The following is a 16,308-nucleotide window of genomic DNA, read 5'->3' as shown; positions in this document are numbered from 1 at the left end:
TGTCTGCTGCACCAGCAACTTGAGACTCCTCTTTGGGTGTCCTGAGTGTACCTGCTGCCAGTGAGTTACCTGTGTGTTCTGCCTCCTCTTCCTGTGACTCTCCAAGCTGCTGAGGGTCACCCTGGAGTCCCCTTCTTGGGTTGAGTCCCCTGGACCTTGCTGATCTTTCTCAGCCTTGCAAACTTTCTCAGTCTCTTGCATTTGCCAAGGCTTGTTGGAGGTTCTCCAGCACCACTAGCCAACTGCATCTCGACTGCTGACCTCAGTCATCACTTGCATCACTTCTGGGACTGCTTTTCATCTCTTGTGCTGCATTGCTGACCTTCTTCATCCACCGTCGTCCTGGTTCTGCATCCACAAAAGGGTGGGTAGTGATTCCTGCCACAACTGGACACTCCATCATGAACTGGACTTGGTCCCCTTCCTTTGCAGATCCTCTTCTGTCAGGATCCACCTTGGGGTTCTTTCAGTCCTGGTTAGGTCTTGCATAATCCTTTTCCAAATTCCTCCTGTTGGTTTGGGGGAAAATCAGGTACTTATCACTGCTCTCCTGGTCACTGGGGTTCCTAGTTCCTCCAGCTCTCTTCTCCTGATTCTGCTTCCTTGAGTGGAGGACTGCCTTTCACATTCCACTTTTTTAGTATATGATTTGGCCCTCCCCTAAGGTCCTCACTATTTGCTATTGCTTTTACCGTTGTATATTGCTTTCTATGCAATTTACTGATTGCTAGTGTGTATATAAGTGTGTGTTCGATGGCATCTGTTGCTGCAGATACACATGTTGTTGTGCATAGTCCGCCATCTGGTGTTGGGTCGGAGTGTTACAAGTTGTTTTTCTTCGAAGAAGTCTTTCGAGTCACGAGACCGAGGGACTCCTCCTCTTTGCTTCCATTGCGCATGGGCGTCGGCTCCATCTTAGATTGTTTTTTTTCCTCCCTCGGGTTCGGACTTGTTCCTTTTCGCTCCGGGGTTCGGTACGGAAAGATAGTCAAAACTTCGGAAAACTACGTCGGTATTGTTTCGCTCGGGATAGTTAGAATCGACACCGAATCGTGAAGAGCTCCGGTAGCCCTTCGGGGTAATTTCGATCCCCCGTCGGGGCCTGGTCGGCCCGACCGCGTGTAACATCGACACCGATGGAACGGACCCCGTTCCGATTCTGTCCTAAATGCCACAATAAATATCCATATACGGACCAACATTTGGTCTGTAACTTGTGCCTGTCACCCGAGCACAAAGAAGAAACTTGTGAGGCCTGTCGTGCGTTCCGGTCCCGAAAAACGCTCCGTGACCGTCGAGCCAGAAGATTACAGATGGCGTCCACGCCGACAGAACACAGAGAGTTCGAGGAACAAGGAGAAGAGGAGGAAGCCTTCTCCATCCATGAATTGGACTCGGAGGAATTCGACGTCGATGAAACTGTGAGTAAGACGTCGAAAAGCACACAGCACAAGAAAACAGACAAGGCCCAGGGGACGCCACTGCCACTGGCCATGGCTCAACCCATAAAGGTGACCGTCCATCGGCACCGAAAAAGGCCGAACTGGTGCCCAGAACATCCGACTCGGGTCGAGACACAGGCACGCAACATTCTCGGGACCGAGACACTGTTGCCGAAAAAGATCGACACCAAGAAAGCGGAGCCAACGCTGCTCGACGCAGAGACAGCGGCACCGAGGATGATCGACGCCGAGAAGGCTCGACTCCGAAAAAGAAGAGATTGGCCTCGGAGCCGAAAACAAAAAAAGACACAGTTTCGGTGCCAAAACAACCAGCAACCAAACCCACTACCGGCTCATATTCAGAGGAACAATCATTGTCCTCTCAAATGCGTAAACACAGGTTTGAAGAGGAGTTAAAGACTACTGATGTAGACCATACACAAAAGAGGATCTTCATCCAGAGTGGAACAGGGAAGATTAGCACTCTTCCACCAATCAGGAGAAAAAGGAGACTAGAGTTCCAAACTGAACAACTAACACCACAAGCAAAGGCGGCAAAGAAAGCAACTCCGCCACCCTCTCCTCCACCTGTAACTCAGATATCACCGGCACAAACTCCGTCACATTCACCGGCTCACACCACCATGAGCCAAGATGACGAAGATGCTTGGGACCTATACGACGCCCCAGTGTCAGACAATAGTCCAGAGGCATACCCTTCCAAGCCCTCACCACCTGAGGACAGCACAGCGTATGCGCAAGTGGTAGCTAGGGCAGCAGAATTCCACGACGTGTCGTTACACACAGAACCTGTCGAGGATGACTTCCTTTTTAACACCCTCTCCTCCACCCATAGCAACTACCAAAGCCTGCCTATGCTTCCGGGAATGCTAAGGCACGCGAAGCAAATCTTCAAAGTCCCTGTGAAGAGTAGAGCGATCACTCCGAGGGTAGAGAAAAAATATAAAGCACCTCCCACAGACCCTGCTTTTATCACCTCTCAACTGCCACCAGACTCAGTCGTGGTAGGAGCAGCTCGCAAAAGAGCCAATTCACGCACATCGGGCGATGCACCACCCCCGGATAAGGAAAGCCGAAAATTCGACGCAGCTGGGAAAAGAGTCGCTGTACAAGCTGCAAGCCAGTGGCGCATCGCAAACTCTCAGGCGCTCCTAGCGCGTTATGACAGAGCCCATTGGGACGAGATGCAGCATCTCATCAAGCATCTACCCAAAGAATTTCAAAAGCGGGCAAAACAGGTGGTTGAGGAGGGACAAAACATCTCCAATAACCAAATACGCTCCTCTATGGATGCAGCGGACACAGCTGCAAGGACAATAAACACTGCAGTAACCATCAGAAGGCACGCATGGTTACGCACGTCTGGCTTTAAACCAGAAATACAGCAAGCAGTACTCAATATGCCGTTCAACGAACAACAATTGTTCGGACCAGAGGTTGACACGGCGATTGAGAAGCTGAAAAAGGACACTGACACAGCCAAGGCCATGGGCGCGCTCTACTCCCCGCAAAGCAGAGGCACTTTCGGCACCTTCCGTAAAACAACCTTCAGAGGGGGGTTTCGGGGTCAGGCCACACAAGCCAGCACCTCACAATCCACACCGTCTACCTACCAGGGACAGTACCAAAGGGGAGGTTTTCGGGGCCAGTACAGAGGGGGACAATTCCCAAGAAACCGGGGAAAATTTCAAAGCCCCAAAACCCCAACAACCAAACAGTGACTTACAAGTCACTCAACCCCTCCACATAACACCAGTGGGGGGAAGACTAAGTCAGTTTTATCAATCGTGGGTGGATATAACAACAGACACTTGGGTCTTAGCAATTATCCAACATGGTTATTGCATAGAATTTCTACAGATCCCTCCAAATATCCCACCAAAAACACAAAAAATGTCAAAACAGCATTTAGACCTCCTAGAAATAGAAGTTCAAGCACTACTGCAAAAAGAAGCAATAGAACTGGTACCATGTACAGAAATAAACACAGGAGTCTATTCACTGTACTTTCTAATACCCAAAAAGGACAAAACACTGAGGCCAATCTTAGATCTCAGAATACCAAACACCTACATCAAATCAGACCGCTTTCACATGGTCACGCTACAGGAGGTGTTACCACTGCTAAAGCAACAAGATTACATGACCACCTTAGATCTCAAAGACGCGTATTTCCACATACCGATACACCCTTCGCACAGGAAATACCTAAGGTTTGTATTCAAGGGAATACACTATCAATTCAAAGTCTTACCGTTCGGTACAACGACCGCACCAAGAGTATTTACCAAATGCCTAGCAGTAGTAGCCGCACACATCAGAAGGCAGCAAATACACGTATTCCCGTATCTAGACGATTGGCTAATCAAGACCAACTCGCTAACAAAGTGTTCACAACACACAGAGTGTCATACAAACCCTCTACAAACTCGGGTTCTCCCTCAACTACAAAAAATCACACATTGTGCCGTGCAAAATACAGCACTACTTAGGAGCGGTAAACAACACAACAAAAGGATTAGCCACTCCGAGTCCACAAAGGGTTCAAAATTTGCACAAGGTCATACAGGCCATGTATCCAACGCTAAAAATACAGGCAAAAGTGGTTTTAAAACTCCTAGGCATGATGTCCTCATGCATAGCCATTGTCCCAAACGCAAGACTGCACATGAGGCCCTTACAACAGTGCCTAGCATCACAATGGTCACATGCACAGGGTCACCTTCTAGATCTGGTGTTGATAGACCGCCAAACATACATCTCGCTTCTCTGGTGGAACAGTACAAATTTAAAAAAAGGGCGGCCGTTCCAAGACCCAGTGCCACAATACGTAATAACAACAGATGCTTCCATGACAGGGTGGGGAGCACACCTCGATCACCACAGCATACAAGGACAATGGGACGTACATCAAACAAAACTGCATATAAATCACCTCGAATTACTAGCAGTATTCCTGGCGCTAAAAGCATTTCAACCCATCATAACCCACAAATACGTTCTTGTCAAAACAGACAACATGACAACAATGTATTACCTAAACAAGCAAGGGGGAACACACTCGACACAGCTATGTCTCCTAGCACAAAAGATATGGCAATGGGCAATTCACAACCACATTCGCCTAATAGCACAGTTTATTCCAGGGATCCAAAATCAACTGGCAGACAATCTCTCTCGAGATCAGCAACAGGTCCACGAATGGGAGATTCACCCCCAAATCCTAAACACTTACTTCAAACTTTGGGGTACACCGCAAATAGACCTATTTGCAACAAAAGAGAACGCAAAATGCCAAAACTTTGCATCCAGGTACCCACACAGACAGTCTCAAGGCAATGCCCTATGGATGAACTGGTCAGGGAAATTTGCATACGCTTTTCACCCTCTCCTTCCATATCTAGTAAACAAATTGAGTCAAAACAAACTCAAACTCATATTAATAGCACCAACATGGGCAAGACAACCTTGGTACACAACACTACTAGACCTGTCAGTAGTACCACACGTCAAGTTACCCAACAGGCCAGATCTGTTAACACAACACAAACAGCAGATCAGGCATCCAAACCCAGCATCGCTCAATCTAGCAATCTGGCTCCTGAAATCCTAGAATTCGGACATTTAAACCTCACTCAAGAATGTATGGAAGTCATAAAACAAGCTAGAAGACCATCCACTAGACACTGCTATGCAAGCAAATGGAAAAGGTTTGTTTGCTACTGCCATAATAATCAAGTTCATCCATTACACGCATCCCCAAAAGATGTAGTGGGATACTTACTACACTTACAAAAGTCAAATTTAGCCTTCTCTTCCATTAAAATACACCTTGCAGCAATATCTGCATACCTGCAGATTACCCATTCAACTTCACTGTTTAGGATACCCGTCATTAAAGCATTTATGGAGGGCCTAAGAAGAATAATACCACCAAGAACACCACCTGTTCCTTCATGGAACCTTAACATCGTCTTGACAAGACTCATGGGACCACCTTTTGAACCCATGCATTCTTGCGAAATACAATTCTTAACCTGGAAAGTTGCATTTCTCATTGCCATCACATCTCTAAGAAGAGTAAGTGAAATTCAGGCGTTTACAATACAAGAACCTTTTATCCAAATACACAAAAATAAGGTTGTACTAAGAACCAATCCTAAATTCCTACCAAAGGTTATTTCACCGTTCCACTTAAATCAAACGGTAGAGTTACCAGTGTTCTTCCCACAGGCAGACTCAGTAGCTGAAAGGGCACTACATACATTAGATGTCAAAAGAGCACTAATGTACTACATGACAGAACAAAGGAGGTTAGGAAAACAAAACAACTGTTTATTGCATTTCAAAAACCTCATACAGGAAACCCAATATCAAAACAAGGTATAGCCAGATGGATAGTTAAGTGCATCCAAACCTGCTATCTTAAAGCAAAGAGACAACTGCCCATTACACCAAGGGCACACTCAACCAGAAAGAAAGGCGCTACCATGGCATTCCTAGGAAATATTCCAATGCACGAAATATGTAAGGCAGCCACATGGTCCACGCCTCACACATTTACTAAACACTACTGTGTAGACGTGCTATCCGCACAACAAGCCACAGTAGGTCAAGCCGTACTGAGAACTTTGTTTCAGACTACTTCCACTCCTACAGGCTGAGCCACCGCTTTTGGGGAGATAACTGCTTACTAGTCTATGCACAACATGTGTATCTGCAGCAACAGATGCCATCGAACTGAAAATGTCACTTACCCAGTGTACATCTGTTCGTGGCAGATTCACATGTGCCCACCCGCCTCCCCGGGAGCCTGTAGCCGTTGGAAGTTATCTTCAACATTTGTACATTTGTGTATATATATATATTACTTAACCTTAATTTGTACATACTTATTCATTCCATTGCATGGGCACTATTACTAACACACACAACTCCTACCTCACCCTCTGCGGGGAAAACAATCTAAGATGGAGCCGACGCCCATGCGCAATGGAAGCAAAGAGGAGGAGTCCCTCGGTCTCGTGACTCGAAAGACTTCTTCGAAGAAAAACAACTTGTAACACTCACTTTCATTACTTACCTTCAGTTGGGGGACTGCCTATCCAGTATTCTAGTATTTGTGTTGCCTTAATAAAGAACCTTTGTTTGTAACAGTGTGGTTATTTCATGTGTTTGTGAGCCGTGTGAATATAGTGCTATTGCATAAGCGTTTGCAAGTCTCCTAGATAAGTCTTGGCTGCTCATTTACAGCTACTTCTAGAGAGCCCTGGCTTCCAAGATACTGCCTACACTTCACTAAAGGGGATACATGGACCTGGTATGAGGTGATAACTGCATGGGTGCTCGCTACACACCAAGTCAGCTTCCTACACTATTTATCCTTTTTTGCATTCTGCCAGTGCCTCACACCACATTGTGGATGAGAGCCCCCCAAAGGTATTGAAGTAGATAGTGGCTGCAAAACCAATAAAGCCTCTTGCATCATGTGGAGATTCTTTCACTCTTTCAACTTGTGGCAGGCTCAGGCTTCCTTGGCAAAGGACACCTCGTTGTTGAGCTGGGGTACTCTTCTGGGCAATAAGACCATGAGAACTTTAGTCATTGTCTGAGCTGTGCCGGCATGTAACTGTGCTTAGCCTACACGTGTCCCTTATGTTCTGAAGTACTTTCTTTCTTCCGTTTCAGACAGCAATATCCAGAATTCTGTCAGTCATCACCATCCATTATATCGAAAGATGGGGCCTTTCTAGTATGAAAAACCCTGTGTTGGAAAGTGATTTACCTGTGGCCTGGGTGCAGCAATGTGCAAATCTTCTCAATACGATCTCACTTTGCTGTCTTCAACATTAGTGGGGATACTGTCACCTCTCACCGGAGCACCACAAGTGGGAGCTACACCACCAAGTGACAATGTGATCTTTCAAGATTAGGTTTTCCATTCTTGCATCTCTTTTCCCCATTATCCAGAACAGAAAGTGTATGTGATTCCGTGGCACAGACTAATGGTTCTCTGGGTTTGTCAGGTTTGTTTGGTCTCGGGCCTGCTGCACTCATTTCTGCTGTGCCTCATTAGTGAAAAGGCCTGTTGATTGTGCCAGAGGATTGTGCAGCTCTGATTCTAAACTCCCTTGATTTTGTGAGTAGGATTTGTATGCCTTGCAGAGGAAACCTACTCTCACAGCAAGATAATCTGGCCCTCTACCCCAGTCCCTAGACGCTGCATGTGTGTGTAGGTTGTGATGGCATTTAGTCTTTTTGCCTGTCCAATTAGGATGCAGACTGTTTTTTTGGTCAGGAATCCTGCTACTAAACAAATCTCTACAGATTACTACATATAGTTAATTCAGTGCAATTTGAAAGGAATAACTTCTTTCAAATCATCCCTTTCCAGCGTCTTAATGATTTGTTGTGTTGCTCACTAGGGCTTGGTGACAGCTAAATATAAGGACCACCTGCTTTCGTGTTTGTCTGATGAATCTCCCTGTTTAGATTTCCTTTGCTGGTTCATTTTCTAAAAGATGCTTGTATTTCTTGTTTCCACCCACTCTTACTGATCTTCAGTTGAATGTTAATCTTTGTGTGCCTTTCTACATGCCACCTTTTTGTGAGCTAATGTACAGTTGCCCAGTTTGACTCCTGACCGTTATGTTGGTGGTGATTATCTCTGCTCACAAGCTTAAGTTTGTCCACCTTTCACAGTTTTCGTCTCTGATAAGTTGGCTCTTTGCAACTGCCGTTCTTTCTTACCCCAAAGTGGTGTGTGCTCTCCTCATGACTCAGACTTATCCTCATGACTCAGACTGTTATCCTTCACCTACCTTACCTTTTCCACACCCATCCAAACAATGAGGTTGGTGCTGAAATGTAGATGAGGACCTGACTAGTATGTCGGTTGATGCTTCATGTACCCTGCTATTCTGAGGCGGCTTGAGCAGCATTACTCCATCTTCCTGCTCTGGGGAGTTACTGACATGGAAATGTTTTCTGGTCCAGTCTGGAGCCTTGGCAAGGAATATGCAGGAAGATAGTTCACCACAAATATGGATACCAAAGGTGAATAATGTTTTCATATTATCTGTTTTGTTTAATATTCACTCTCAAGCATTCCCATCATGATGAGGTATAATGAAATCATGTCAGTCTGTGAAATATAACCGACATAGAACTGTAGTTGTGGAAAAATGTTTCTTCACGGTTTCCTGGCTCTGAAACTATCAGTGGTTCTTTTTTTAAGCTTCCTTGAGAGCTTGGTTCACTCATAATAATGCAATGCCTGCCCGCATTATTGTGTACCGTGATGGTGTTGGAGATGGGCAGCTGAAGACATTAGTAAACTATGAAGTGCCACAGTTCTTGGATTGTCTGAAGTCTGTTGGTCATGACTACAAGTAAGTGTACCTCAGTCTGATAAATGTATTTGATTGGATCGGTTTGTTTGTGGCTTATTTTGTTTGTCCTCCAGAGTACGATTACACAAAGAATGCATCCAAACACATTTAAACTGCTGTGATTCTGTACCCTATCTTCATCTTTATTTGTGGAAAATATCTGTAGGAAGTTGGCTCTGTATATAAAAGTGAGAGATAGTGTGCACAGAGTCCAAGGGTTCCCCTTAGAGGTTGATAGTGGCAAAATGAGATAATACTAATGCTCTATTTTGTGGTAGTGTGGTCGAGCAGTAGGGTTATCAAGAGGATAGTGTTAAGCATTTGTTGTACACACACAGGCAATAAATGAGAACACACACTCAGACTTAACTCCAGGCCAATAGCTTTTATATAGAAAAACATTATTTTCTTAATTTATTTTAGAACCACAAGATTCAGCATTTAGGCAAGTACATAAATTGTAAGTGTAGGAAAATGCCTTTCGTGGCGTGGTTACCCCCTAAAGTTTTGCCTTTTGTTGATGCTAGTTATGATTGAAAGTGTGCTTGGGACCCTGCTAACCAGGCCCAGCACCAGTGTTCTTTCCCTAAACTTTACCTTTGTCTCCACAATTGGCACAGCCCTGGCACTCGGAGAAGTCCCTTATAACTTGTACCCCTGGTACCAAGGGCCCTGTGGCCAGGGAAGGTCTCTAAGGGCTGCAGCATGTATTATGCCACCTGGGGACCCCTCACTCAGCACATGCACACTGCCTCACAGCTTCTGTGTCCTGGTGGGGAGAGAAAGACTAAGTCGACATGGCACTCCCCTCTGAGTGCCATGCCAACCTCACACTGCCTGTGGCATAGGTAAGCCACCCCTTTAGCAGGACTTGCAGCCCTAAGGCAGGGTGCACTACACCACAGGTGAGAGCATATGTGCATGAGCACTATGCCCCTACAGTGTCTAAGCAAAACCTTAGACATTGTAAGTGCAGGGTAGCCATAAAGAGGATATGATCTGGGAGTTTGTCAAACACAAACTCCACAGTTCCACAATGGCTACACTGAAATCTGGGAAGTTTGGTATCAAACTTCTCAGCACCATTAATGCACACTGATGCCAGTGTGGGATTTATTTTAATAAAAAATAATTTTAGTAGAAATAGAGCATTAGAATTATCTAATTTTTCCACTATCAACCTCTAAGGGGAACCCTTGGGCTCTGTGCAAACTCTCTCTCACTTTGAGATGGTATATACACAGAGCCAACTTCTTCTACACACTGATGCCAGTGTGGGATTTATTGTAAAATACACCCGGAGGGCATCTTAGAGATGGCCCCTGAATACCAGTCCGACTCCTAGTGCTAGGCTGACCAGTTTCTGCCAGCCTGCCACAACCAGACAAGTTTCTGGCCACATGGGGCGAGTGCCTTTGTCACTCTGTGGCCAGGAACAAAGCCTGTACTTGGTGGAGGTGCTTCTCACCTCCCCTTGCAGAAACTGTAACCACCTGGCGGTGAGCCTCAAAGGCTCATGCCTTTTCTTTTTTTTTTTTTACAGCACCCCAGGGCATCCCAGCTAGTGGAGATGCCTGACCCTCTGGCCACTGCCCCCACTTTTGGCGGCAAGGCTGGAAAAACAAGGAGAAGTCACCCACCAGTCAGGACTTCCCCTAAGGTGCCCTAATCTTGAGATTGGAGGATTCCCGAAATAGGTTAGGGATGTGCCCCCCTCCCCTCAGGGAGGAGGAACAAAGAGGGTGTCGCCACCCTCCAGGACAGTAGTCATTGGCTACTGCCCTCCTGACCTATGCACACCCCTAAATCCAGTATTTAGGGGCGACCCAGGAAATCAAATTCCTGCAACCTACACAAAGAAGGACTGCTGACCTGAAAGCCCTGCAGAGACGACGGAGACGATAACTGACTTGGCCCCTGCCCTACCGGCTCACTTCCGACAGGGACCAGCGACCTCTGAAGCCTCAGAGGACTGCCCTGAACCGAAGTACCAAGAAACTCCTGAGAACAGCGGCACTGTTCACCAACAGCATAATTTTTGCAACTTTGAAGCAACTTTCAAAGGACTCACTCTTTCTGCCGGAAGCGTGAGACTTCACCTTCTGCACCCGACGCCCCCGGATCGAGTTCCAGAGAATCAACACTGCAGAGAGGACTCCCAGGCGACTGCAACCTCATGAGTAACCTGAGACGACCTCCCTGCTCCCACACAGTGACGCCTGCAGAGAGGATCAAGAGGCTCCCCCTGACTGCGACTGCCTGGAACAAAGACCACGAAGCCTGAATCGAGCACTGCACCCGCAGCCCCCAGGCCCGAAAGGAACAAACCTCCAGTGCAGGAGTGCCCCTCAAGTGGCTCTCTGCCTAGCCTAGTTGGTGGCTGGCCGAAGAAGCCCCCGTGCCCTGCCTGCATCGTTATTGACCCCCGGGTCCCTCCATTGATTTCTACAAAAAACCTGACGCCTACTAAGCACACTGCACCCGGCCGCCCCTGTGCTGCTGAGGGTGTGTTTTGTGTGCCTGTTCGTGTCGTCCTGCCCCAGTGCTCTACAAAACCCCCCTGGTCTGCCCTCCGAAGACGCAGGTACTTACCTGTTGGCAGACTGGAAACGGAGCACCCCTGTTCTCCATAGGCACTTATAGGAAAATGGCTCCCTGTTGCAGTTACCCCCCACCTTTTGCCTGATATTGATGCTGGCTTGACTGAGAAGTGTGCTGGGACCCTGCTAACCAGGCCCTAGCACCAGTGTTCTTTAACAAAAAATTGGCACATCCCTGGCACAAAGATAAGTCCCTTGTAAAAGATACCAGTGCTTCCAAGGGCCCTGTGACCAGGGAAGGTCCCTAACGGCTGCAGCATGTGTTGTGCCACACTAAGGGACCCCTCACCTAACACAGGCACACTGCCATTTCAGATTGTGTGTGCTGGTGGGGAGAAAAAGGCAAACTTGACATGGCATCCCCCTCAGGATGCCATGCACACAAAATACTGCCTGTGGCATAGGTAAGTCACCCCTCTAGCAAGCCTTACAGCCCTAAGGCAGGGTGCACTATACCACAGGTGAGGGCATAGCTGCATGAGCAATATGCCCCTACAATGTCTAAGTCCATTCTTAGATACTGTAAGTACAGTGTGGCCATATTAAGTATATGGCCTGGGACTTTGTCAAAAACAAACTCCACAGTTCCATAATGGCTACACTGAATACTGGGAACTTTGGTATCAAACTTTTCAGAATAATAAACCCATTGCTGGATTTATTACCAAATGCACACAGAGGGCATCTTAGAAGATGCCCCCTGTAATTTACCCAATCCTTCAGTGCAGGACTGATTGGTTATTGCCAGCCTGCCACTGAGACGAGTTTCTGCCCCCTTGGAGTGAGAGCCTTTGTGCTCTATGAGGACAGAAACAAAGCCTGCACTGGGTGGGAGTGCTTCTCACGTCCCCCTGCAGGAACTGTAACACCTGGCAGTGAGCCTCAAAGGCTCATGCTTTTTGTTACAGCACCCCAGGGCATCCCAGCTAGTGGAGATGCTTGCCCCTCCAGCCACTGCCACCACTTTTGGCGGCAAGGCAGCTAAGAATAATGAGAAAAACAAGGAAGCGTCACCCACCTGTCAGGACAGCCCCTAACGTGCCCTGAGCTGAGGTGACCCCTGCCTTTAGAAATCCTCCATCTTGGTTTTGGAGGATTCCCCCAATAGGATTAGGGATATGCCCCCCTCCCCTCAGGGAGGAGGCACAAAGAGGGTGAAGCCACCCTCCAGGACAGTGGCCATTGGCTACTGCCCCCCAGACCTAAACACACCCCTAAAGTTAGTATTTAGGGGTACCCCAGAACACAGGAAATCAGATTCCTGCAACCTGAACCAAGAGCGACTGCTGACCTGAAAGCCCTGCAGAGACGACAGGGACGACAACTGCTTTGGCCCCAGCACTACCGGCCTGTCTCCTGACTCAAAAACCTGCAACAGCGACGCATCCAACAGGGACCAGCGACCTCTGAAACCTCAGAGGACTGCTCTGAACCTAGGGACCAAGAAACTCCCGTGAGCAGCGGCTCTGCTCAACAAACAGCAACAATGTTGCAACTCTTCTGCAACTTTCAAAGACCTCCCTCTTCCTGCCGGAGGCGTGAGACTTCACCCTCTGCACCCGACGCCCCCCGGCTTGAGCTCCAGGGAACCAACACTACAGGGAGGACTCCCAGGCGACTGTGACCTCGTGAATAACCCAAGACGACCCCCCTGGGCCCCCACAGCGAAGCCTGCAGAGAGGATCCAGAGGCTCCCCCTGACTGCGAGTTCCTGGTAACAAAGAACCCGCCACCTGGACCAAGCACTGCACCCGCAGCTCCCAGGACCGAAAGGAACCCACTTCCAGTGCAGGAGTGACCAGCAGGCGGCCCTCTTCCTACCCCAGTCAGTGGCTGGTCCGAGAAGCCCCACTGTGCCCTGCCTGCATCGCCTAAGTGACCCCCGGGTTCCTCCATTGATTTCAATAGCAAATCCGATGCCAACTTTGCACACAGCATCCGGCCGCCCCTGTGCCACTGAGGGTGTGTTTAGTGCTCTACAAACCCTCCCCCCCCCCCCCCCCCCCCCCCTGTTCTTCCTAGGCAACTTTGTGTTTTGTGCCCTCCTTTGACCTCTGCACCTGACCGGCCCTCCACTTGAACCCCCAACGGTGGACTGCCTATGCCCAGGAACTGAGACCTGTAAGTGCCTTACTTACCTCCCAATCAAGCCATTACTTACCTCCCCCAGGAACTGTTGATTTTGCACTGTCCACTTTTAAAATAGCTTATTGCCATTTTTACAGACTGTATATGATATTGCTTTTATTCAAAGTTCCTAACTTACCTGTATGAAGTACCTTGCATTTTATGTGTTAACTTCAAATCTTGAACCTGTGGTTCTTAAAATAAACAAAGAAAATATATTTTTCAATATAAAAACCTATTGTCCTGGAGGAAGTCTTTGAGTGTGTGATCCTCATTTATTGCCTGTGTGTGTGTGTACAACAAATGCTTAACACTACCCTCTGATAAGCCTACTGCTTGACCACACTACCACAAAATAGAGCATTAGAATTGTCTAATTTTGCCACTATCTTACCTTCAAGGGGAACCCTTGGACTCTGTGCATATTATTTCTTACTTTGAAATAGTATATAGAGAGCCAACTTCCTACACACATCCACCCAGTACAGGCTTAGTTCCTGGCCACAGTGACCAAGGCTTTCACCCCATGTGGCCAGAAACTAGTCTGGTTGTGGCAGGCTGGCAGAAACTGGTCAGCGTAGCACTAGGAGTCAGACTGGTATTCAGGGGCCATCTCTAAGATGCCCTCCGGGTGTATTTTACAATAAATCCTACACTGGTATCAGTTTGTATAGCAAGTTGGCTGTGTATATACCATCGCAAAGTGAGAGAGAGTGTGCACAGAGCCCAAGGGTTCCCCTTAGAGGTTGATAGTGGAAAAATTAGATAATTCTAATGCTCTATTTTGTGGTAGTGTGGTCGAACAGTAGGATTATCAGAGGGTAGTGTTAAGCATTTGTTGTACACACACAGGCAATAAATGAAGAACACACAGTCAAAGACTTACTCCAGGCCAATAGTTTGTATATAGAAAAATATATTATCCTAATTTATTTTAGAACCACAAGATTAAAGATTTGAAGTCAATACATAAAATGCAAGGTACTCAACAGAGGTAAGTAAGGAACCTTGAATTAAAGCAGTAGTACACCCTGGATAGGTCAAAATGGCAATAAGCTATTTTAAAAGTGGAGACAGGGCATGCAAAAATCAACAGTTCCTGGGGGAGGTGAGTATATTTAAGTTTCTGAGATAAGTAAAGCACATACATGTTTAGTCTCCTGGGCATAGGCAACTTACTGTTGGGGGTTCCAGGCAACCCCAAAGTCACCGAACCAGCAACACAGGGCCAGTCAGATGCAGAGGTCAAAGGAGGGCCCAAAACACATAGGCGCTGTAAAGGAATGCCTCCTTGGTATGGTTACCCCTTGACCTTTTGCCTTTTGTTGATGCCAGTTATGATTGCAAGTGTGCTGGGACCCTGCTGTAGGAAAGTACCATCTTGCCTGGCATGTTAACCCCATTTTTACTTGTGTGTCAGTTTGTTTTTGCCTGTCACTGGGATCCTGCTAGCCAGGACCCCAATGCTCATAGTTTGTGGCCTATATTTGTTCACTGTGTGGTGCTTAACTGTATCACAGAGGCTCTGCTAACCAGAACCTCAGTGTTTATGCTCTCTCTGCTTTTAAAATTGTCACTGCATGCTAGTGACCATTTTCATCCAATTCTGATTGGCACACTGGGACACCCTTATAATTCCCTGGTATATGGTACCTAGGTACCTAGGGTTTTGGGGTTCCAGGAGATCCCTATGGGCTGCAGCATTTCTTTTGATACCCATAGGGAGCTCAGACCATTCTTACACATGACTGCCAATGCAGCCTGAGTGAAAAAACGTCCACGTTATTTCACAGCCATTTTACACTGCACTTAAGTAACTTATAAGTCATCTATATGTCTAACCCTCACTTAGAGAAGGTTAGCTGCAAAGTTACTTAGTATGAGGGCACGCTGGCACTAGCCAAGTTACCCCCACATTGTTCAGGGCAATTTTCCCAGACTTTGTGAGTGCGGGGACACCATTGAACGTGTGTACTACATATAGGTCAATACCTATATGTAGCTTCACAATGATAACTCCGAAAATGGCCATGTAACATGTCTAAGATCATGGAATTGTCCCCCTGTGCCAAATCTGGTATTGGGGTGACAATTCCATGCATCCCCGGGGCACAAGCATGGACCCCCAGGAACTGCCAAACTAGCTCTCTGAGGTTTTCTCTGCAGCTACCTCTGCTGCCAACCCTCACAGTTTTCTACCCTCCTGGGGTCTGAGCAGCCCAGTCCCAGGAAGGTTGAACAAAGGATTTCCTCTGAGACAGGGTGTTACACCCCTCTCCCTTTGGAAATAGGTGTTAAGGGCCTGAGAGGAGTAGTCTCTCCTGGCCTCTGGGAATGCTTTGAAGGGCACAGATGGTGCCCTCCTTGCATAAACCAGTCTACACCGGTTGAGGGATCCCACAGCTCCTGCTCTGGCGCGAAACTCGACAAAGGAAAGGGGAGTGATCCCTCCCCTGTCCTTCACCACCCAAGGGGTGGTGCCCAGAGCTCCTCCAGTGTGTCCCAGACTTCTGCCATCTTGAATGCAGAGGTGTGAGGGCACAATGGAGACTGCTGTATGGCCAGTGCCAGCAGGTGACGTCAGAGAGCCCTCCTGATAGGCTCTTACCTGGTTAGGTATCCAATCCTCCTCTGAGGGCTATTGGTCTCTTCTGTGGGTTTCTTGTCAGATAACGAATGCAAGAGCTCACCAGAGTTCCTCTGCATCTCCCTTTTCAACTTCTGCCA

At 47.4% G+C, this 16,308-nt stretch overlaps 1 protein-coding gene across 2 annotated transcripts in view; it reads left to right on the top strand.

Moving 5' to 3' along the window:
• PIWIL1 (piwi like RNA-mediated gene silencing 1) overlaps positions 1-16,308 on the top strand; it is a 1,338,982-nt gene that overhangs the window by 1,171,204 nt on the left and 151,470 nt on the right. For both annotated transcript variants that reach the window (XM_069215364.1, XM_069215365.1), the window contains exon 18: positions 8,701-8,854. In XM_069215364.1, coding sequence (XP_069071465.1) covers positions 8,701-8,854 — 154 coding nt within the window. The remainder of the gene's footprint in view (positions 1-8,700; positions 8,855-16,308) is intronic.

The sequence above is a fragment of the Pleurodeles waltl genome, chromosome 11 (assembly GCF_031143425.1).
Source record: "Pleurodeles waltl isolate 20211129_DDA chromosome 11, aPleWal1.hap1.20221129, whole genome shotgun sequence".
Taxonomy (NCBI): Eukaryota; Metazoa; Chordata; class Amphibia; order Caudata; family Salamandridae; genus Pleurodeles; species Pleurodeles waltl.
Note: the sequence above shows the minus strand (reverse complement) of the source record. Positions and strands in the feature narration are given on the sequence as shown.